Source organism: Rhipicephalus sanguineus, chromosome 1, assembly GCF_013339695.2.
Source record: "Rhipicephalus sanguineus isolate Rsan-2018 chromosome 1, BIME_Rsan_1.4, whole genome shotgun sequence".
In the NCBI taxonomy this organism is placed as follows: Eukaryota; Metazoa; Arthropoda; class Arachnida; order Ixodida; family Ixodidae; genus Rhipicephalus; species Rhipicephalus sanguineus.
In genome coordinates this window covers 307,358,364-307,378,303 of record NC_051176.1, presented here as the reverse complement: position 1 = coordinate 307,378,303, position 19,940 = coordinate 307,358,364, and the positions used below count along the sequence as shown (strand labels likewise).

The 19,940-nt window shown below is 46.9% G+C and overlaps 1 protein-coding gene across 2 annotated transcripts in view; it reads left to right on the top strand.

Annotated features, from left to right (window-relative positions):
• LOC119379410 (insulin-degrading enzyme) overlaps positions 1–19,940 on the top strand; it is a 439,455-nt gene that overhangs the window by 236,330 nt on the left and 183,185 nt on the right. For both annotated transcript variants that reach the window (XM_049411974.1, XM_037648727.2), the window contains exon 18: positions 19,366–19,476. In XM_049411974.1, coding sequence (XP_049267931.1) covers positions 19,366–19,476 — 111 coding nt within the window. The remainder of the gene's footprint in view (positions 1–19,365; positions 19,477–19,940) is intronic.

The window sequence follows — 19,940 nt, the reverse complement described above, 5'->3', positions numbered from 1 at the left end:
GTGCAGGTAAAAGTAGATTTTATATGATGGACATAATCACTTACAGTGCTTTTAACTATAACATCATCTTGAAGGTGTTGAAGCAGGTGTAGAAACTTTAAAGGAGTGTTAGTGCCTTTAAAGTTTCTCTTATGGTGATAAATGACCCTTGATGCTTCGGCAAACACATTCCCAAGGTGCTCATTGCTTGCTCATACTTACGGAGAATATTATTTGTTTGGGAGTGCATTTGATTATTGCATTATAAATGCTAGTGGCTGGTTGGGCTGTGCTTCAGGGTCTCTTCTAGCTAGTGCTGATTTGCTATCTACTTTACATGCTTCCTTGTAGGCCTTGTTCAGTGTCTTGCGGGTAATTTTATTCAACTAAGGTTGCCTTTAGATTGCTCAAGGGGTGAACGTAGTTATCGTCATCGCTACAGATCCTTATATACCTCGCCTGTCTGACAAATATGTCTTGCTTGCAGTGTTGCAGGTGATGACTACTGTAATCTAGGTATCTATATTGGTTTTCTGCGAAGCGTTGTCTTTAATTTCCCTGTTTCAGTAGACATTGTTATGTTGGCAAAGTTAATTTCACTGTAAGAATTGTGCATGGTAAACCTAATACTAGGGTGAAACTTGTTAAAATGGTCAATGAAAGTGTTTAGGGCACCTATGCCATGTTCCCATGTATGTCGTCTCTGTAGCAGAGATAGGTGCAAGGCTTTTTTCAAAAGCTTTGATTTTAATTGTACCATAAAAATGTTGGCGTACATTGGTGCGAAAGGGGTTCCTATAGTAGTGCAGAAAAACTGGTAGGTAGTAGGTTGAGTCAAATTCAAAAGTAATTAGGTGTAAGGACTAATTTTAGTGAGCATAGGTAAGCTTCAATATTGTGGTTTTGTTTGCTTTCTCTGAGTGATATCGATACTGACTCAATTCCTTCAGTGAGGGGTATACAGCTGAACCCATTTATAACAATCTCGAAAGTGCCGCGAAAATTGGTCGTTATATTAGTATTTTGTTGTATATGCACTCGCCCTTCAAAACATGCGCACATTAGTGACAAGTGTTTTTTTTTCCTGCAGTTATGATTCCAAAGCACTAACAACCCCTCCTGTAACAAATTAAGCCGTTTCGCTTTGAAGAAATGCCCGCTGCATGCTTACAAGTGAATTAAACTGCCTCTGCAATGAATAGAGTCTGCTGCTACCAGGAGAGTGCCCTTGAAGAAATTCTCCCAGATGTCTTCAAAATCTCCTCTCGCTGTAATGGCTTTTGTAGCTATGCATCAGCTGCGCCATGCTGATCACGCCGGGCCGGAGTAGTACAATGTTCGAAAGGTTGAATGTCATCACGATTCGTTATCAGCAGCTGTACAAACAAAAGGTCTGCGATCTCTCGATAGCAGCTCAGCAGCATTGCACAGCTTGCAGTGCCGCATTCACACCAACTTATGCTGTGTGAATATTGACAGCTGCGATAGCAATGCTTGAACGGCACTTGGTGCAAAGGAAAGGGGCATACAGTGAAATCTCGTTGATTCGTACCTGCTGTCAGTGTGGCATAATTAACTATGCACTAAATGGTAGCACGCAGTAAATGCCAAGTACACATGTGCATCTCCTGACATGTGCCGCCGCCACCAACAATTAAAGAAATTACAGCAATGCCACAACAAATATTGCCTGAAGTGCCCACTGAAGTGTCTTTTCTTTCTTTTTTCCAAAGTGCAGAAGAGATGCTAGCTCTTCTGCATGTCTGAGGACATACCTCGCCTTTGTTCGTAGGAGCTGGGAAGGCAGAAACGGCTTTCGTTTTTTCGGGATCCGGCAGAATTCCATCGCGGCTTACGACATGCCCGAGAAATTTGAGCTATTCGTATCTGAAGTGGCATTTTTCGGGCTTCAGTGATAAGACCAGCCATTCGAAGCGCATTAAGTACTGTACGAAGATGCTGACGGTGCTGCTCGAAGGTCTCCGAAAAAACTACGATGTCGTCTAAATAAACAAGACATGATTGCCACTTAAGACCGGATAAGACTGTGTCCATCATTCTTTGAAAAGTTGCAGGAGCAGAGCATAGCCCGAAAGGAAGCACCTTAAATTCAAAAAGCCCATCAGGGGTAATAAACGCAGTTTTTTCCTGGTCACGGTCATCGACTTCGATTTGCCAATAACCACTGCGCAGGTCCATGGATGAAAAGTATCTGGCGTTTCGAGGGAGGTCGAGCGAGTCGTCGATGCGAGGAAGCGGATAGACATCTTTCTTTGTAACGTTGTTCAATTTGCGGTAATCTACGCAGAAACGCAGTGTGCCGTCTTTCTTTTTAACTAGCACAACTGGTGACCCTCATAGGCTTGTAGACGGCTGGATGATGTCGTCTGCAAGCATTTGTTGAACTTGTTCGCGAATGGCGTCCTATTCTCGTCGGGAGACACGGTAGGCGTGCTGTCGGATGGGTCTTTTGGTGGGTTCGGTTAAGATTCTGTGCTTGGTAACGGATGTCTACTTGATTTTCAACGTAGTGGCGAAGCAGTCGCTGTATGAAAGCAAAAGAGAGCGAAGACTATCTTGCTGCGGAGTCGACAGCTTGGAGCTCACATCTAACTGGACTGTATACTGCTTGTCGTCGTGAGGACCGGAGGATAGTTCTGCAAATAATGGGCTGGTTCTGAAGTCGCTGATTTCCTCAAAGTAGGCGACAACGCTCTGCTTTATGAAGTGCTGGTACTCCTGACTGAAATTCGTCAGTAGAACCTTAGCGGACTCTTGCGTCAGTTCCATGAGGCCGCGGGCGACGCATACTTGACGAGACAGGAGGGCAGATACATCACCTTCTACAATTCCGAGGGCCATTCGGTCGCTGTCGCTCACCACAGTAACCAGCACACTGGAACGGGGCGGCACCGTCACGGAATCGTCGCATACACGCAGCGCGACAGTGCGGGATTCTGCTTTCGTGTGAGTTCGTGTCGCGTGAAAATGTCACCAGCAGCTCTCGAAGGTTTATGACAGCCCCATATTCTCTCAGAAAGTCCATTCCTAATATGACCTGCCTCGAGCATTCCTGTAGTACGACAAAAGTGCCGATGAAGGTTGAGTCACCAATATGCACTCTGGCAGTGTATCTACCAACCGGTGTCACCAGGTGACTACCCGCCGTACGCAGCTGGGGACCATTCCATGGTGTCGTCACCTTTCGAAGAGCAGCCACGAGTTCACCACTCATAACCGAGTAGTCGGCGCCGGTATCCACGAGAGCGGTTACTTGGCGATTGTCGATCATTACAGCAATATCAGCGGAAAGTCGTGCGTCGTTATCAGAAGATGGCGTAGCAGATAAATCGGCGTCGTTGTCGTTACTGGGTCGCGTCGGAGGATGTTTGTCAGGTCGGTCAACAGCGGCCCTACCCCCAGAGGTTGCTGTCCTCAGTTTTCCTGACGTGGGCGAGGACTTGGAGACCTTTGGCAAACATCAGAGAACGTGAAGTAACGACTGGGTGAGGTGAAGCGCCGAGGGGACGGTGAACGTGACTGGTGCCTTGGCGCAAGAGGGTATGACTGCTGAGCAGCCAGGTACTGCTCAATCTCGCGTGGGCGCTCACCATGGTTTGGTCGACGTGCGTTGGGGTGGAATCCCTGAAGGCCCATTCTGCGATAATGGCACTGTTGGTAGAGGTGGTCCGCTTCACCGCAGTGGTAACAAAGCAGTCTATTATCGGAGGTGCGCCACACATTGGACTTCCGGGTGACTTCGCGCGGTACTTCGAAGTCATAGGCAGTTGCAGTCGCAGCAGGGAATTGTCGTGGTAGTACAGGAAGAGCGGAGGGTGAGCGACGTCCCACAGATGGTTGAGGAGTCCGTAGCGTTTCGGCATAAGTCAGAGCTGGGGCTCCCGCGCGCGTTGTCACTAATGGCTGGGTCACGTTCCTGATCTCGTCACGAATCATGTCCCCAAGAACATTCGCGGTCGTCTGAGGAGTAGGGTGGCGAACTTTCTCAAGCTCCTCGCGGACAATGCTCCGCACAAGCTCCCGGAGTGCTGCCACGTCGTGTCCACCCGTGAACGATGACATGGCGGTGACAGTACTTTGGCGCTCGTACTGAAGAAAGCGTTGCTGAAGCGCCCGTTCCATTGCCATCGCTTCGGTGATGAACTCAGCGACGGTAGATGGGGGCTTGCGCTTGAATCCAGCAAAAAGTTGCTCCTTCACCCCGCGCATTAGAAGACTGACTTTCTTTGCCTCAGCCATTTCTGGGTCAGCACGTTTGAACAAGCGCGACATGTCCTCAACAAACATAGCCACGCTTTCGTTGGGCTTCTGAATTCGGCTCTCCAGGGCCTGCTTGGCTTTCTCTTTTCTTTCTGGATTCCTGAATGCCTCACGCAGCTGTCGTTCGAATTCTTGCCAGGTGTTCAAAGAACTCTCATGATTCTCATACCAAGTACGAGCGTAGTCTTCGAGGGCGAAGTAGACATAGCGCAGTTTTCTTCTTTCGTCCCACTCGTTGGCTGCTGCGACTCGGTCGAAGTGGTCTTGCCAATCGTCCACGTCCTCGAACACATCGCCATGAAAGGACTTTGGGATACGTGCTGGATAGACCACACTCGGGAGCGCTTTTACAATCCCGACCAACTCCAGCTGGCGACTGCAGCGTCGCGGCGCTGTCACGGCGTGAACTATTACGAGCGCGCGAAGCTAGGTGCTTTTTCTGACGACCGCGCGCGGCCTAGGCACCAAAATGCGCGAACGTCCCTAGCCGTTTTAGTCCCTAAAGTGCCTCACCTGGTCACGTGACTTTTGCGTTGACGTCACTATTGGCCTCTAGGAGTTACGGAGTCGCCCTCTATCGGACACTCCTCGATTGCGTGCTAGGCAGGATACCGCCAGCGCGCTCCCCATAGGTTTTGCTGTCGGCGCTCTACAAAAACACCTCGCGGAAGCCCTCCAGGGCATTTCTGTAAGTACTTTCGAAATGAACTGTGTTCTTTACTGTCAAAATAATCATTTTGGACGAACTGAAAGCACAAGATAGTCTACAGTCGCTGTCACTTTGCAGAAAACCGAGCACCCGCTTCACGCTGTCACCGTGTTGGAGACCCCTGAATCGGCTTCTTGCGTGAAAGGTAGTTACTCGCTGAGTGCAAACTATGTGAAATATCTCGTTGGAGTAGACTGCCTGTATAACCAAACGGAGGATAACAGAAAGAAGCCTCAAGCCAGCGATCGCACGGGTTCGCGACGACTGGCGGTGCCTCTGCATGTATGTTCGTACTGATGGTTTCGCTTTTGCTACGAGCGCGTTTTGGCACCACGCTGTGAACGTTAGGCCGCAAAATATGAGAATTTATGTAGCTTATGAAGCAATGCATGCCTCATCAAATGGGAAGGTTGCCTGTCGGCGTCCCGCGTCGGCGCCGTCAACACGAGTGATGCAAAAAATAATCGTCACGTGATGGTGTCACCATATGACGTCATCGTGATGTCACAGATCGCTAAAATATGTAGCGTCATTATGATGTCACATGATGACGTATTCACACATCATGGTTGCTTTGCATTGCCTCCGTGATCGGTCACGGAGGCCGTGCAAAACCGCGTTAGGTGCAGAACACTTTTGGAGGGGGTCGCGGGAGAATCAGTACATCGACTGACAATAAGAAGATGGCTTTCGCCTTCTATTCATCTTTAACGAATGCATAAGGGACCCTGTGTGTTTTTTAATTCAACGTATCTAAACAACGACTTGCGCATCTGCAGCCGGTTTTGTGGACGCTGAGCATGGGGCCGACGATAAAGAGGTCGCATTGGAGGGTTCTGAGATGGCATCACACGTGGTAAAAGGTAGCGCTTTTACCATCCTGTGGCAGATAAGCATCATTTGCCGGCGGGAAGCGCGCGCGAGCCATTGTCTCAGTGCGCGCTGTCTGCTACTCACCGAACGTCGCAGGCCCGACGCAGTAACAAAAGTCTTCGTCGCGGAAGTGCTTGTTGCACACAAGACTCGTAGCGGATGGCTACTTGCCGGTTCTTAGCTTTACAACCCATGCTTCACGCTGTTTCTTGTCCCGCGGTTACCAGTGCAGGCTGACACTGGGCTCCTTTGCGTAAGCGCGGCACTGCGGCACCGAGCGGTAGAGCCCCATGTTCGTCGTCTTCGGAGGCAGCCACTCTATAACAGTGGTTTCAGTTAAGTAGAAAATGAGAGAAAACTTTCGAATTTGAACAGACCGCAGCGCATGTGGGACTTGAAACTCGTTTTCAAAGCGTGCGGCAGTGCCCCACAAGCAGCCGACGCGGCCGCTGAGACCACGTGATCCTGCCAAGCACGTCACGCCGATGGTGGCGCCGGTGTTTCCAGTGGTGGGCCTCGAGGCCAATACACGTCACGGCAGCTTTTTTTCTGTTTGTTTTTTCATCTGAAGCCCGTTTGAAGGCGACACAAGTCAGGGCGAAAACCGAAAGCACGCGGTAGGTGTTGTCCCGTGTTGTGTGGAAGAGGAATCCTCGGATATCAACATTCCTTTCTCCGTGGAACATACGTACGTCGGAAAAAAGCTCGGTCGCTGTCGGGCCCGTCATCATTCGATGTTGTTGCGTGTGAGGAGGTGTTTGCCATTTGTTACGCATCCATCTGCCATGCACACGAGCATGCGGTCATTTCGATGGCAAAGCCGGTATGAACGCGATGTGTGCTTCTTTTGTGAACTCTCATTGCTATGAGATAACCAGCCGGTGTCGTTATGCCCTGTATCGAGGCTTCTTTTCGCAACGTGTAAACGACTGCAAACGGCAAGCGACTGCGTCGGCAGCTTCCAGTTGTTTACGGACGAGTACGTACTGTACATACATGCCAATTATGTAAGTAAATTTTGTTAGAGTGTTCTGCGGCAAACACGATCCGCAATCGCCCTTGCCGTTCAGCAGGCTGTAGTGTGGCAACAGGCTGTAGCCGCAGACGGGTTATTGCGTCGCTGCTTCCAATCATTTGTGCTTGGTCGGTTAATTTCGCCTGGAAAGTCAGTGCGAATGCATTGTGCGCTGTTTTGTTGAACTCCCATCATTAAAAGCAAACTGGTCTGTGCCTTGGTCACCGTGTAGATTCTTGTTTTCATCGTTTTCTCTTTTCCATTTAAAGGGACACTAAAGGGAAATATTAAGTCGACGTTGATTGTTGAAATAGCGGTCCAGAAACCTCGTAGTGCTACTTTTACGCCAAGGAAGTGCTTATTTTGAAATAAAATCACGTTTTTAATGGTCCGCATCGCGTTAGCGCGCTTCAAATCTCCCGCCTGAAAATACGACTTTCATACGTCACTGCTGCCGTGCCCAACGTTGCCCGCTTTTACTGCGCGGCCGCCGACACTAGTAGCAGCAGAGCGGAAGTACAGTGGCTAGAATAGGGAAGTGTGAAGACCGCGCCGCCTGCACTGACGCTCTCCACCGATGCCTCGACCGGCGCTGTCTAGGTGGCGCTGGTTGTAGCTTACACGTCGCTCGCTCGGCTCGCTGCAGCGAAGCTGCCATGTCAAGGCTGATTTGTGGCTCATATGGTTTTGTTTGCGGCGTAAATTTTTATTAGTGTCTCTACTATAATGCAGGGCGTAAGTGCCTCATAAAGAAATGAAATTTGCGGCAGATATTATCAAACATTATCACCGTATGGTATGACCGTACGCACAGTATCATAAGTGAAGCTTTACATCGTTCGCAAACATCGCGGCCAGCTAAGCTTGCCACTGCTTGCGATCGTTCCTTGATGCTGAGAAATGTAACTGATTAACATTTTGGGGGGATTGCCATTTCACAAGGTTATAAGCAACCTCAAGAAGCTCGAAAAAAAAATTCTACTATGACAATCATATCAATTTTCTTCATGTTGTTATACAGTATACCTAACGTTTTGCATGAGATAATTTTCAAGAACTTAAGTATTCTTGCGTATTCACAGTGGAAATATTTTTCAATTAACAACTGCACAGAAAATCGGAGAGCATTTCACTCTTCTTACACATTTTATTTAAAGTTGGGGGAATCAAAGTAGGGAAGAAAGCTAGTACATTACAGGGTGATGCACATAACATCGCCCTTCGAAACTTGAAGTGCTTTGATCTTTCTCTTGCAGAACTTCTCTGTTTACTTAGAGATTTCGTGAAGGAGTGAAGCCGTGTGAGAACAAAAAACATGATTATGTTGCTCGTCAGGTCTTGCTTGTGTGCGTCGCACACTATACGGATGGTACGGTCTGCATTGAGTTAAGAAGTTCAACTATGGTGTCCCTTTCAGGGGCATAGCCAAGGGGGGGGGGGGGGGTGTTCAAACCCCTCCTCGAAATTTTTCAGTTTTTCTTGCGTATATAGGCACGCACACATACAAACGCACGCACGAACATACATAAAGTATGGTTGAACCCCGCCCCCACCCCCCCCCCCCCCGAAAAAAATTTTTGGCTACGCCCCTGGTCCCTTTAGAGCTTATTATAATTGAACCACGATGTGAATGTGTCCTCCAGTGCCTCCACAAATGAAAATAGTTCAGGTGACAGGTACAAGAGCCCTCCAACATCGCAGAATGCTGTGAATGACGCAAGATCCTTATCTGCGTTCTCGAGGGATTTGAGCACCTGCTCAAAACAGTCCTGGCATTTCGTTGCCATAAGTTTCCTCCGTGCCACATAGCCTGCCTTCCGTCACTGACTTGCACAGGATACACAGGGTCAGAAAGGAGAGTCGATGCCTGTAGTACACTTGAATCTTCGTCCAGGTTTCCAGTGTCCAGTAAATTGTCAACATGGATGGCCACTTCATCAGTTCCAACTATTGACGTAAGTGTGTCACCTGCACAGTTGCCCGTGTCTGGTGCTTTTACCAAACTGCAAAAGCTAAGGGAATTCACGGCAGTAAGGAACTGGGTCGATGTGGGATGATCATTGCACCCGGATAACTGACGAATCATCCCGAATAGCTTTTCGATTGGATCTCGGGGATTGGAACGGCAGCATTCCTTTCCAAAGGCTCGTCTGCTCTTGGTATATTACGCTGCCACTGCTGGAACAAATGGTCGTCTTCGGGACTCCAAACAATGAAAGCTTCTGCTTGCACGATTTGTACCCAGTTGAGCATCTGGGCAAAAAACAGTGGTTCTGACGTCTGCTCATGGCACACACTCCGCAAAAGACATAACGTAAACACGACAAGGCTGTCCGACCAGCAAATGTAGCACGAAAGAACAGCGTAAACAGGCAAAAGAATCACGTCTAACCGGCGAGTTCTAGCATTGAAGAACGTGCGCAGCCTGAGAGCCTGACGTGTATACGACAGCGCGTGCCACCTAGCGGAAACATCGCAAGGCGGCGTCACTACCTCCCATTGCAGCCGCTTGGCGGTGATCACACTTCTAGTATTCTAGCCACTGTAGCGGAAGTAGCGGGACCCACAGTAGCAACAACGGCCATCGAAGCCATCGAAGCTTGCCGCAGTACCGCAGCGAGCACACACGCAGAGGTTTTGACTGTTCAGCACACTGGCGCAATGGCATGACACTAAGCCACTTCGAGCGTAAGGGTTCATTCCGCGGCACCCAGTGAAAAGACACACCGGTTCCATTGCTGCAGCACTGGCGTTGTGCACCATTCGGGCATACGGCAATATCACACGCATGCGGCATTTTGTCGAACTTTCGGTCAGAGCGACTTTCACGAGTGCGCAAAACACACGCGGCAGTACGTGATCCCTAAACTACCACTGAGACGCGACCGCGTGAGCGAAGCAGGGCGCCGGGCGAGGCGCAGTTCGGCGAAAACGGAACCTTTGAACCACGCGCGCCGTTCCCCATATGGCAACGCCACGGAGGTTCTTTTTTCCATGAATCAGGCGGAAACGATCAAACAGCATTTTATTACATCTTTTGATGCTCGGAAGGTTCTTTTTTTACTGCTGCTAGTTTGATTACTAGTGATTTATTGTAGGCCGACTTCCATACGTCATCGGGATCACTTTGAAAATGTCCCACCCGTGGCGCTCATCATGTGATACATTTAGCTTAATTTCTCGGTAAATAGGGCACTGCTGTTGATAATATTGCCGTTTTAGAAGTTGTCATACATTGGGCTTTCACTCTGACATAAATTGTTATTTGCCTTTAGTGTCCCTTTAACAGCAAGAACGCGCGCAATGTTCGAATCGCCAAGACAGAACGAGACATCAATACTTCCTTTTGGGCAGGTTGGTTCATTGTTGACGAGTAACCGCGCAAACACACCCACTAGGGCAGTGGTTCTGAACTGGATGTCCACGGACCCCAACGGGTCTGCGGCACTCATGAAAAAAAACTTTTTGGGGGGTGACTATTCCCTGCGACAGCGGCCCCTTTTCATTTGTGGTATGCTTCGCCGCGTAAAACTTGTGCACTGCGGCAAAGCTAACCTATAATTCCACTTCTCTATCAGATGGCTTCAAAGCTTCTGTGGCAGTTGTCTTCGGCATATGTGCGCGAGCACACTTTCTCTAGCTTTCAATATTTGAAAAACAAACATTGTTAAAAAAGAGGTTGAAGATGGCTGCAGACAGCACAGCTTGTTAACAAGCTGTTGACATCGAATCGGCGTGGCACATTACTCTGACCATGCTTTGCCAAGGAGAAATAAAAGCCACCTGTTTCAGCTGCATGTTGTGTTAATTTATTACTCTGACTCTTTGTCTCTCACTGCAAGGGGTTCCCAGATCATCCATGGCTGAGAGCCACTGCACTAGAGACGACACGGACACACTAGCGCTGACCTACAACTGGATTGAAGGGGCCCTGGAACGCCTTTTCATCTGCAAACTGCAGCGCTGTAGTGCGTGTAATGCTGAATACCGAGGTGAATGCAAAAAGAATGATCGAAATCAGTGCATTCCATGGTTCGAGAAGAAGCAATGAAAACTACACGCTTAATTTGTGTCGCAGGGCCCCTTTGATGGCAGAATGACACACCTTATATATGCCAGAGTGAAGCATGGGCAAAAAAAAGGGGGATGCAGAACAAGGTTTAACACACAAAAACATTATTTTTATTTTCCTTTGAGATCCAAGATGTAACAGCCGCATCCAGAAGATGAAACTCAGCATTAAAGAGGGCAAGAGATGGTGCTAGTGCACTTATCAAATGTCTTAATATGATAGGCTTCTAAACTGATACGTGCAGTGCTGCCTTCACTCCTATCGCAAACCGTCGTCCCTTTAAACCGGGCCACACATTTTGCTGACATGAGCAACTAAATGTGCGTACTTGTAATCTACCTTTTGCAATTTTTATGCGTGTTCCCCCAAATGGTGATTGACAAAGCGCCCAGTTCCGCCAACGTAGAACATCCTACATGACATGGGAATGCAATATGCCACTCCTGTGGAACACTTGACCAACAGCGTTTTGTGGTTCCTCCAGCATCCACATTTACTGGTGTTGCAAATGCATGGCCACAGCTTTCCCACCTTATTGGGAGTAGACAAACAAATTGTGGCACCGTGCCTACTTCCCATCTTCTTAAGATAGTGGGAAACTATATGAACGTATTGTACAACCTCTGGCCTAAGTGTCTTCTGGTGATCCTTCGCAGTTGCGCATCCTGTTCCACGTTTCAATTTTTAGCGGAGGGTTTCAGGAAGAGCAGTCAAGACTGAGTTGGGGAACCCTGCAGCCGAAAGACTGCATATGTGGTTCTCAAAATTGGGCACCATTTGATGTGGGCACGATTTTTTTAGAGCAGATTCCAGGCACATCAAAGCTGTAGCTCTCTTATTTGTCTTAAAATGTGCTGAATCAAAGGGAAGCAATCCTTTCTTAGCCCTCGAGTAGTAGCCCCAGCAAGCATGTCCTTTGCAGAATATCTTAAGGTCTAAAAACCGTAAAACTGAATGTTCTCGAAGTTCATGGGTAAAATGCAACCCAAGTACTTGTGAGCTAAAAACAGATGAAACTTCACATACTGTACAGGGGTAGGTGAAGTTGGTAGTTGCTGCACGAGTACAGAGCACCAACTCATCTGAGAGAGTTGCTATGCAGTTGGCACCCACTATGTAATTGCATGTACAGTTTCCATGTAGCACCACTCTGTATGACAGGTGTTGTAAAGAAACAATTGTGTTGAATGAGCGATAGATAAATAAGATTTGTTTGATTTTTTTTTTATCTAAATGCAGTGTGCCTCAAATTTTAAACCATGTGTTAGTATAGTGATTCTAACAGAATGTTGTCCATTGTCACAGGGATCTCTTGGTGGCAGATAAAGTTATACAAACATAATAGCAGTCCTATATGCACTCTTGCTTCATGAATTACTTTGGTAAATAAATATGCTTTCTGTGTATACCTGTATGTACTTCCAGGAGCTGCTGCACTGTGTGCCATTTATTCAAGCCTGTGTTCAGTACTAGCTAGCATTGAGAAGTGAATGTTTGCGCACACTTGGACACCATTGTGTGTTTCAATGGTTACATGTCTATGCATAGAGTCAGTGTTCCTACAACTAGTATATCAATAAATGGACAAGCTCAGTTGCCCGCAAAGTAAGTGCATTGCAGACCATTTTGCCACATGCCTTGTGGAAAGTTATCAAGTCTCACAGAACGAATTATTACCGCACCAGAACGTAGCATTCATTGAAATTTGGCACCTCACCCACTACATACAAATTTACCCTGTCACTTGAGCATGAGTCATGCAGTTGCGATATAAAAGTGCATCAACAATACGCCCGCATACAGCACCAGGCAGTGCCACAATACAAAACTGTTGTGGCTTAGCTTATTTAATGGTTAGGGAAAAAGGGGGAGTCCAGTGAAATATGACAATTAAGCCACCTAGGAAATGATTTTCTCAGTCTGAAAGCAAATTCAATGCAGTATAGCTGGCATACAGAAGTACACATCTCAGAATATGGCTACTTGATAAAGAAAATGCAGTCAGTCTGAATAATGGCTGTTGCAAACAAACATATTTGATACAGGAAGTGACATTAGATGAAATATGGTGCACTATGGCATTCCCAAAAGCTTTTCCTGTGTATTATATTACATGGCCACCTGACATGCACTTTCCTGTGCGTCTGCGAGAGGAGTGCTGAAAAAGCAGCTAATCTCTCATTCAATAGCCCTGTAAGGCCCTGGAGAAAAATGTGCAAATGTGACCATTGGCATTGTATCCCATTATCAAGTAAGAAATGCAAAAATGTTGGACTGGTCAATCCTAATGCGGGTCATTCTGTCTTCAGCAACAGTTCACAAACATTGCATTTGGGAGCATGGCCTATTAATGCTTCAGAATCTAGCACAGGACGTAACACAAAGGCAGACTAAAATAACACGATTGCCACAGTCTTGCTCAGTGTTTGTATTGCATCCTGCACTAGATGCTGCAATGGCACCTCCTCATTCAGACCTCCACAGTGGTTAAACCAACATGCTCCACAGTGGTTAAACCAACAGAATGCCCAGACACACAAAAATGGATAGATATGGTTAGTCTGGGTGTATGTGTAACGAAGTAGAACATCGATGCTAAATATTGTAAATATTGCACTTAGATGAGTTATAACCACTACGGAAGGCTCCAGCACACGGTAAAAGAGAACACCAGCGCATTTCAATAAAATTATCTATTTGTAAATAACTTTCTTTGAAGCACCGTAAACGAAGTACTAGTACTGCGCCACAATAATTTAGGGCTTTTAGGCAAGCATTAATGTTGCTGGTCAAAGTTGCAATATTCCAGAGCAAGAAGATAGAAGTGCCAAGGCCGCACAACTGCCTCGGTCCTGTTACTAATGCAACCTTTGAGAAAAAAAAAAACTGCAGTTGTTAACTGCGACAACGCAAGAAGCCTTAGCTGAGATTTCACACCCGACAAGATGTACTGTCAGAGTATGCAAACAAGATGTGCTGTAGAAGTACGGTGCGCACATGCAACCATGAGCGCAGGATATCCTCACATTTTGCTCTTTCATGAACGGCGCAAGCTTCCACACCTAGTGCAAAGCTCATCGGCGTACACACACAACACTGCTGTACCCAAGCGCTCCTCACGCCGCCAGTGATTCAAAAAGTGCTCGTGTGACACCTGTCCCTGCTGCACGGTCCAAAGTAATCTGTAACAAATACCGCCACTCAAATTGCAACCATACTGCAATCAGTCCTGATCGCACTTAAAAGCAACCACACAGCAGCAAGTACCCGTCGTCAGCGCGCATTCAACACTACCACTTGCACGAAACAGCCAACACTCATGTATCATCATATTCGCAGGAGGCGCCAATATTACAAAAATACAAACTGGTGCACAACACACACAGCGCAACCATGGCGTTTACAATCGCTCCCCGCTCCAGCCACTGCTAGGGACTAAAATGGCTAGGGACGTTCGCGCATTTTAGTGCCTAGGCCACGCGTGGTCGTCAAAAAAGCCCCTAGCTCTGCGCTGCTCATAATAGTTCGTGCCGTGACGCGCCGCGGCGTTGCAGTCGTCGGCTGGAGTTGGTCGGGATTGTAAAAGCGCCACTCGGGATGGCAGTCAGGCGGTCTACGTTGCTCTCTTGCGTCTGACTTGCCGTTTTGGTGGACATTCTTGTTGAGCTCAATGGGCCGAACTCGGGAGGTAGTCCTAGCAAGCGACGGCTGTGCCGAAGTGGCCGGTTGTCCGCGGGATCGTGGAAATGGTGGTAGGAACTCGTCTTGAGGTTGAAACAGCGCAAAAGGGTCGTACCCCGCACCTCCACCAGTTTGTCACGGTAATAAAAACGAAAGTCAATAACAGCCCGGCTTTCAGCACGTCAGTTACAATCGAGCTGAACGTCGTTGTCCTCTTCTACTAGCCGCCAAAAACTCCGCCACGCACAAATAGCAAAACTGCCTCGCACAACAGACACTGTATGCACGTGTCAATATGTATGTCCACATTCTTTGGCGCTGTGCAGTTATTTTATCATGTCTTGCTTACAATCTCGCCCAAGCTTCTGTGCTCTTAAGCCGAGAATAGTATAGGGCTCGAGGACATACCGTGGCGCCGCCATGCGGAGGCATCCCTGTGACGTGCAAGGTTGGATTGCTCCGCCAGCCCTCTCCCGCTCAGCCCGCAGCCGCTTTCGCGTCTGCTTTGTTATTATTGCTGCACTTCACTTTGACGAAGACAGTAAAATACTGCGGCGGCTTTGTCACTGACCATACGAAGTGCTAAATAGCTGCTCTGAAAAAATATTACGCTCCTCATAATGCCTTAGACAATGCCCCGACTACCGACGTCATCTGCTATGGCCGCCTACATGGAAGCCACGGGGGCCGAGCGCGCTGCTTTTGTAGAAGGTTACGAACCATCTTGTGTCGAATTGAAGCATCAAATGGGCTTTAGCGCGTGCTTGCGTCTAATACACATATTTTTGCTCCAAGAAATGCGTGCAACCATGCAACTTCATTCATTGTATGTTAGCATCTAGAAACGGGCCACAGTTGACATGACAAGCCTGTGCACATTTACATTACTGTTTAGTACACTTATCTCTATGAATCACAGCGCAAGCGGATTCTCCGTTTTGTGGAAAGCAACCAAGCATGCTTAGAGCTGCGTGCAGCCGCAACCTTTCTGATATGATTGGAGGCAAACGCAAGAGGGCCATACACACGCACGTGCCTCATTCGGAGTTGTCGATAGATAACATTTCACATGAGCACAAGTTTCTCTGTGGCAAGATCTTAATAGTACTTACCTGTTTCTCCTTATGCCACTCGATACTCGAGATGAAGAGCAGCAGTTTCCTGAACTCCACGGAATTGAGGTGGAGTAGAGGAGAGTTTGTCAAAACAGGTGCTAATCCCACTCTCTCAAGTTCGTTCATCAGCCAATGCATGGAGGTAGATAGTGTCTTGTGATTGCCACGCCGGCGAGACTTGCAGTGTAGTTGGGACACTTCTTTAGGTGGACCACTTTCAGGGTGGATTCACTAGCCCTGATCAGTGCACACTCTTCCAAAAGAAGGTTTGACAACAAGAACCTTCTTGGGGCGTGCAGCTCACTTATTGCAAGTATCAGTGGAATATGGGAAATAAAAAGTCAAACTGGCTACAGTGGTGATGGCACAAAAATTCCACTAGCTGCAGAACTGATCAGGAGTGTCAAGCAGTCCAGGACAATGTATGCAGAGAGGCTCAGTGCTGAAATAAGTGCCACAAATAGGAAAGTCTCAGATGTGTCGATGTGGACAGACGGGAAGGTCATCAAGCCGAGTTTGTACAAATTGGCAGCGTGTACATATTCCCATATCTCATATACGGGTCATTCCTGAAGGAGATTTGGAACCAGGATTCCAACAACATGTCGACACTGATCTTCAAAATGACTCCAATCTGGACGTTCGTTCTGAAATACTGAGATGTTGTTTCATGGATACGTATCAACACATGGTGTCCGCAGGGGGTGCCTCACAAAAACAATGCGTTAGACCAGTCATGCCTGTGTACCTCACGCTCATACTTAATAAGAAGATTACGAAATGTCAGATGAAGACAGTCATGTGTGGGCCGAGGGCCGCAAGCGAGAGGTTTGCGGGCTGCGTGTGTGAGACCCCTGCTTTAGCTTATGCTAGGGAGAGCATAGGCAAAAGCCTTTTCTTTCACAAGATACTCTGTAAATTACTTTGACATTCTTACTTGATTATACATTGTTCCTCCCCACCTGAAGCTTTCTGCAGCTCGTGGAGTTTGCCCACTTTTGACCAAGTGAAAATGTTATGTGATGTTGTCATTGATGACATCACAAAATCTGGCAATCTGTGATATTATTGGTGATGTCACCGATGACGTCATGTGGCATAATCTTGGTACCGTTTGCGTTACCAATGCCTGATGCCGGATTTTTTGCCTCATGAGACATATAAAGCTTTCGTCTTAATAAATCTGGACTTGTGCCGATATTCTGCAATGTTTCATTGTTGATGCTTTTCCACATATCATAGTGGTGGTATTCAGTGGTAACTAGTTCAAATCAACTTCATTAACCTGCAGTCTATTGCTCAATATTTTTAGGGCAGCAACCACAGGGTGTTGTCTTTGGGGGCTAATCAAGATGTGGATTTGGCAAAGTGTGCAAAAAGCTCTTTCAAGGGACCGAGTGCTTCTGTATTTATTTCCAATATACATTTTTTCCTGCCAAATCTAAAGTTTAATTTTCTTTGGCACTCTGATAGCAAAACTGCTAGCCGGCCTAGTTGGAACGAATTCATTGTAGTACTTACGCGAAAACAAACGGGGACGAAGAAAGGAGACACACGGACAAGCGCAATCTAACAACTGATTTATTTTTGAAAAAAGCGTTTGCTTTAAAAGCCCAACGTGATCTGCGCGCTTCCGCCAGAGAGCAGACACCATCCGCGCATACAACAATCAATAGACCACAATTCCCGAGATCATCGCGTCCACACACACAGACGAAGCACCTACATCGACAAAATGAAAAGGGAACGTCATTAAAGATACGCGGACAGCAGCGAAATCTCCTTATCTAATAAAGCAACAGACGGATGGCTGATGCACTTGTCTTCTAGTCTATTGATCCAAAGCGCCTCAACTATTTCCCTCGCAGTCTTGTTCCGGTGTTTGAACAGAATGCCAGTGCCTCCAGGCTGAGGTATGCAGCCACATTCTTTACAGTGCATGGCCATATGCCTACTAGGGCGACCTTTAAGGCTGGACAAATGCTCCCTTAGTCTAGTGTTGCAGCAACGTCCAGTCTGCCCCACGTACGCATGACCACACGTCAAATGAATGTTATACACCGCATTAGTCGCGCATTCCAGAAACTGGTTCTTGCTCGGATGTTTGATATTGCATTCTATTTTTGTTCATTCCTTGCATTCGAACATCTTTTTCACCTTGGCACACACCTTTCCTATTTTGTTATGGGCTGAAAACACCACTTTGGGCTGAAAACACCACTGAAACCTTAGAAAATGGTTCATTTTTTCTGGGGATGACATCAACATTAAAACAGGAAGATGACTTAAGCGGTGCTAACCCCAGAAAAAATGAACCATTTTCTAGGGTTTCAGTCATTCCGTATGTACACGGCCTGTCACACCGACTTAAAAAGGTAGCCGAAAACTATGGAGTGAAAGTGGTGTTTTCAGCCCATAACAAAATAGGAAAGGTGTGTGCCAAGGTGAAAAAGATGTTCGAATGCAAGGAACGAACAAAAATAGAATGCAATATCAAACATCCGAGCAAGAACCAGTTTGTGGAATGCGCGACTAATGCGGTGTATAACATTCATTTGACGTGTGGTCATGCGTACGTGGGACAGACTGGACGTTGCTGCAACACTAGACTAAGGGAGCATTTGTCCAGCCTTAAAGGTCGCCCTAGTACGCATATGGCCATGCACTGTAAAGAATGTGGCTGCATACCTCAGCCTGGAGGCACTGGCATTCTGTTCAAACACCGGAACAAGACTGCGAGGGAAATAGTTGAGGCGCTTTGGATCAATAGACTAGAAGACAAGTGCATCAGCCATCCGTCTGTTGCTTTATTAGATAAGGAGATTTCGCTGCTGTCCGCGTATCTTTAATGACGTTCCCTTTTCATTTTGTCGATGTAGGTGCTTCGTCTGTGTGTGTGGACGCGATGATCTCGGGAATTGTGGTCTATTGATTGTTGTATGCGCGGATGGTGTCTGCTCTCTGGCGGAAGCGCGCAGATCACGTTGGGCTTTTAAGCAAACGCTTTTTTCAAAAATAAATCAGTTGTTAGATTGCGCTTGTCCGTGTGTCTCCTTTCTTCGTCCCCGTTTGTTTTCGCGCAAGTACTACAATGAACTCTGATAGCAAAATGAAATGCTTTTATCAAAATTGGAAGTGGTCGCTAAAACATAATGGAAGATGTTAATGTCATCAAAGAATGCATAATGTTTTTTGTTATTGTTATTGTCTGGTAATTTTAATTATATTGTAGAATGAGTGTTGCAAATACTTGTTTTGGACATTGTGAAATAATATTGCTACTTCATTAACTCAAAGCAGCACACTATGTGTAATAGGTCATGATAATAGTGTGAAGCCCATTAATGGTTCTTGAAGAGCCGGTTTATCAGTTGTGCAAATTTTATGGAGCCATAATTACCATTGTTCTTTTTGATCCTCCTGTGGAGTGAGTGCAAAAATATAAAAATGGCTGTGCAGAAAATGACCTTATGTTAAAATGTAAGTGAAAGAATGTTTAGCCAGGAGCTTTAGTCATGTCGGTCGCAGTTCATGTGTGTCCATGCTAATGTTTTCAGGAAGTCGTATCTTGACAACATTGTTGCAATGGAACCTGTTGTTTGGTTATTGATTGCTGCACTTTTTTCTTTTTTTTTTTCAGCTGAGTATTAGGGGCTACAATGATAAACAGCATGTACTTTTGTCCAAGATTATGGACAAGTTGACAAACTTTGTGGTTGACCAGCAGCGCTTTGACATTCTCAAGGAATCTGTGAGTGGTACTTGTTTTGAGCAAACTATACATTTGCGGTAAATTTGTAGCTTTGTCCAGTTAATTATGTTATTAAGTAGTGAATTGGATATGGCTAGCAGCAATAGGGGATATTCATAATGCTTGGTGCTCCGGCAACACTGGGCGCTTCAACCATTTTTTGTTGGGTGCTGTCGCGGAATTGTCTGCTAGCGGCTCCACAAGGAAAGGCCATGGAGAGGTTGAGCAGCAGTCGTTGGTGGAGCTTTGAGGGCACGAAAATGCGGCTGTTTTCTTCGACACCTAGAGCCAAATGGTTGGAGGATCTCACTGTGCTACCACAAATCGACGAGAACACAATGTCGGAGTTCTGCGTGCTTAAAAACTCACCCGGATGGCAGCTGCATGAGGTGCACCGCTTCGCAAAGCTGAGCTGCTGTTCTCTAGTGGCATGCGCTTCCGATTTGAGGTAGGCATTCAAGGAA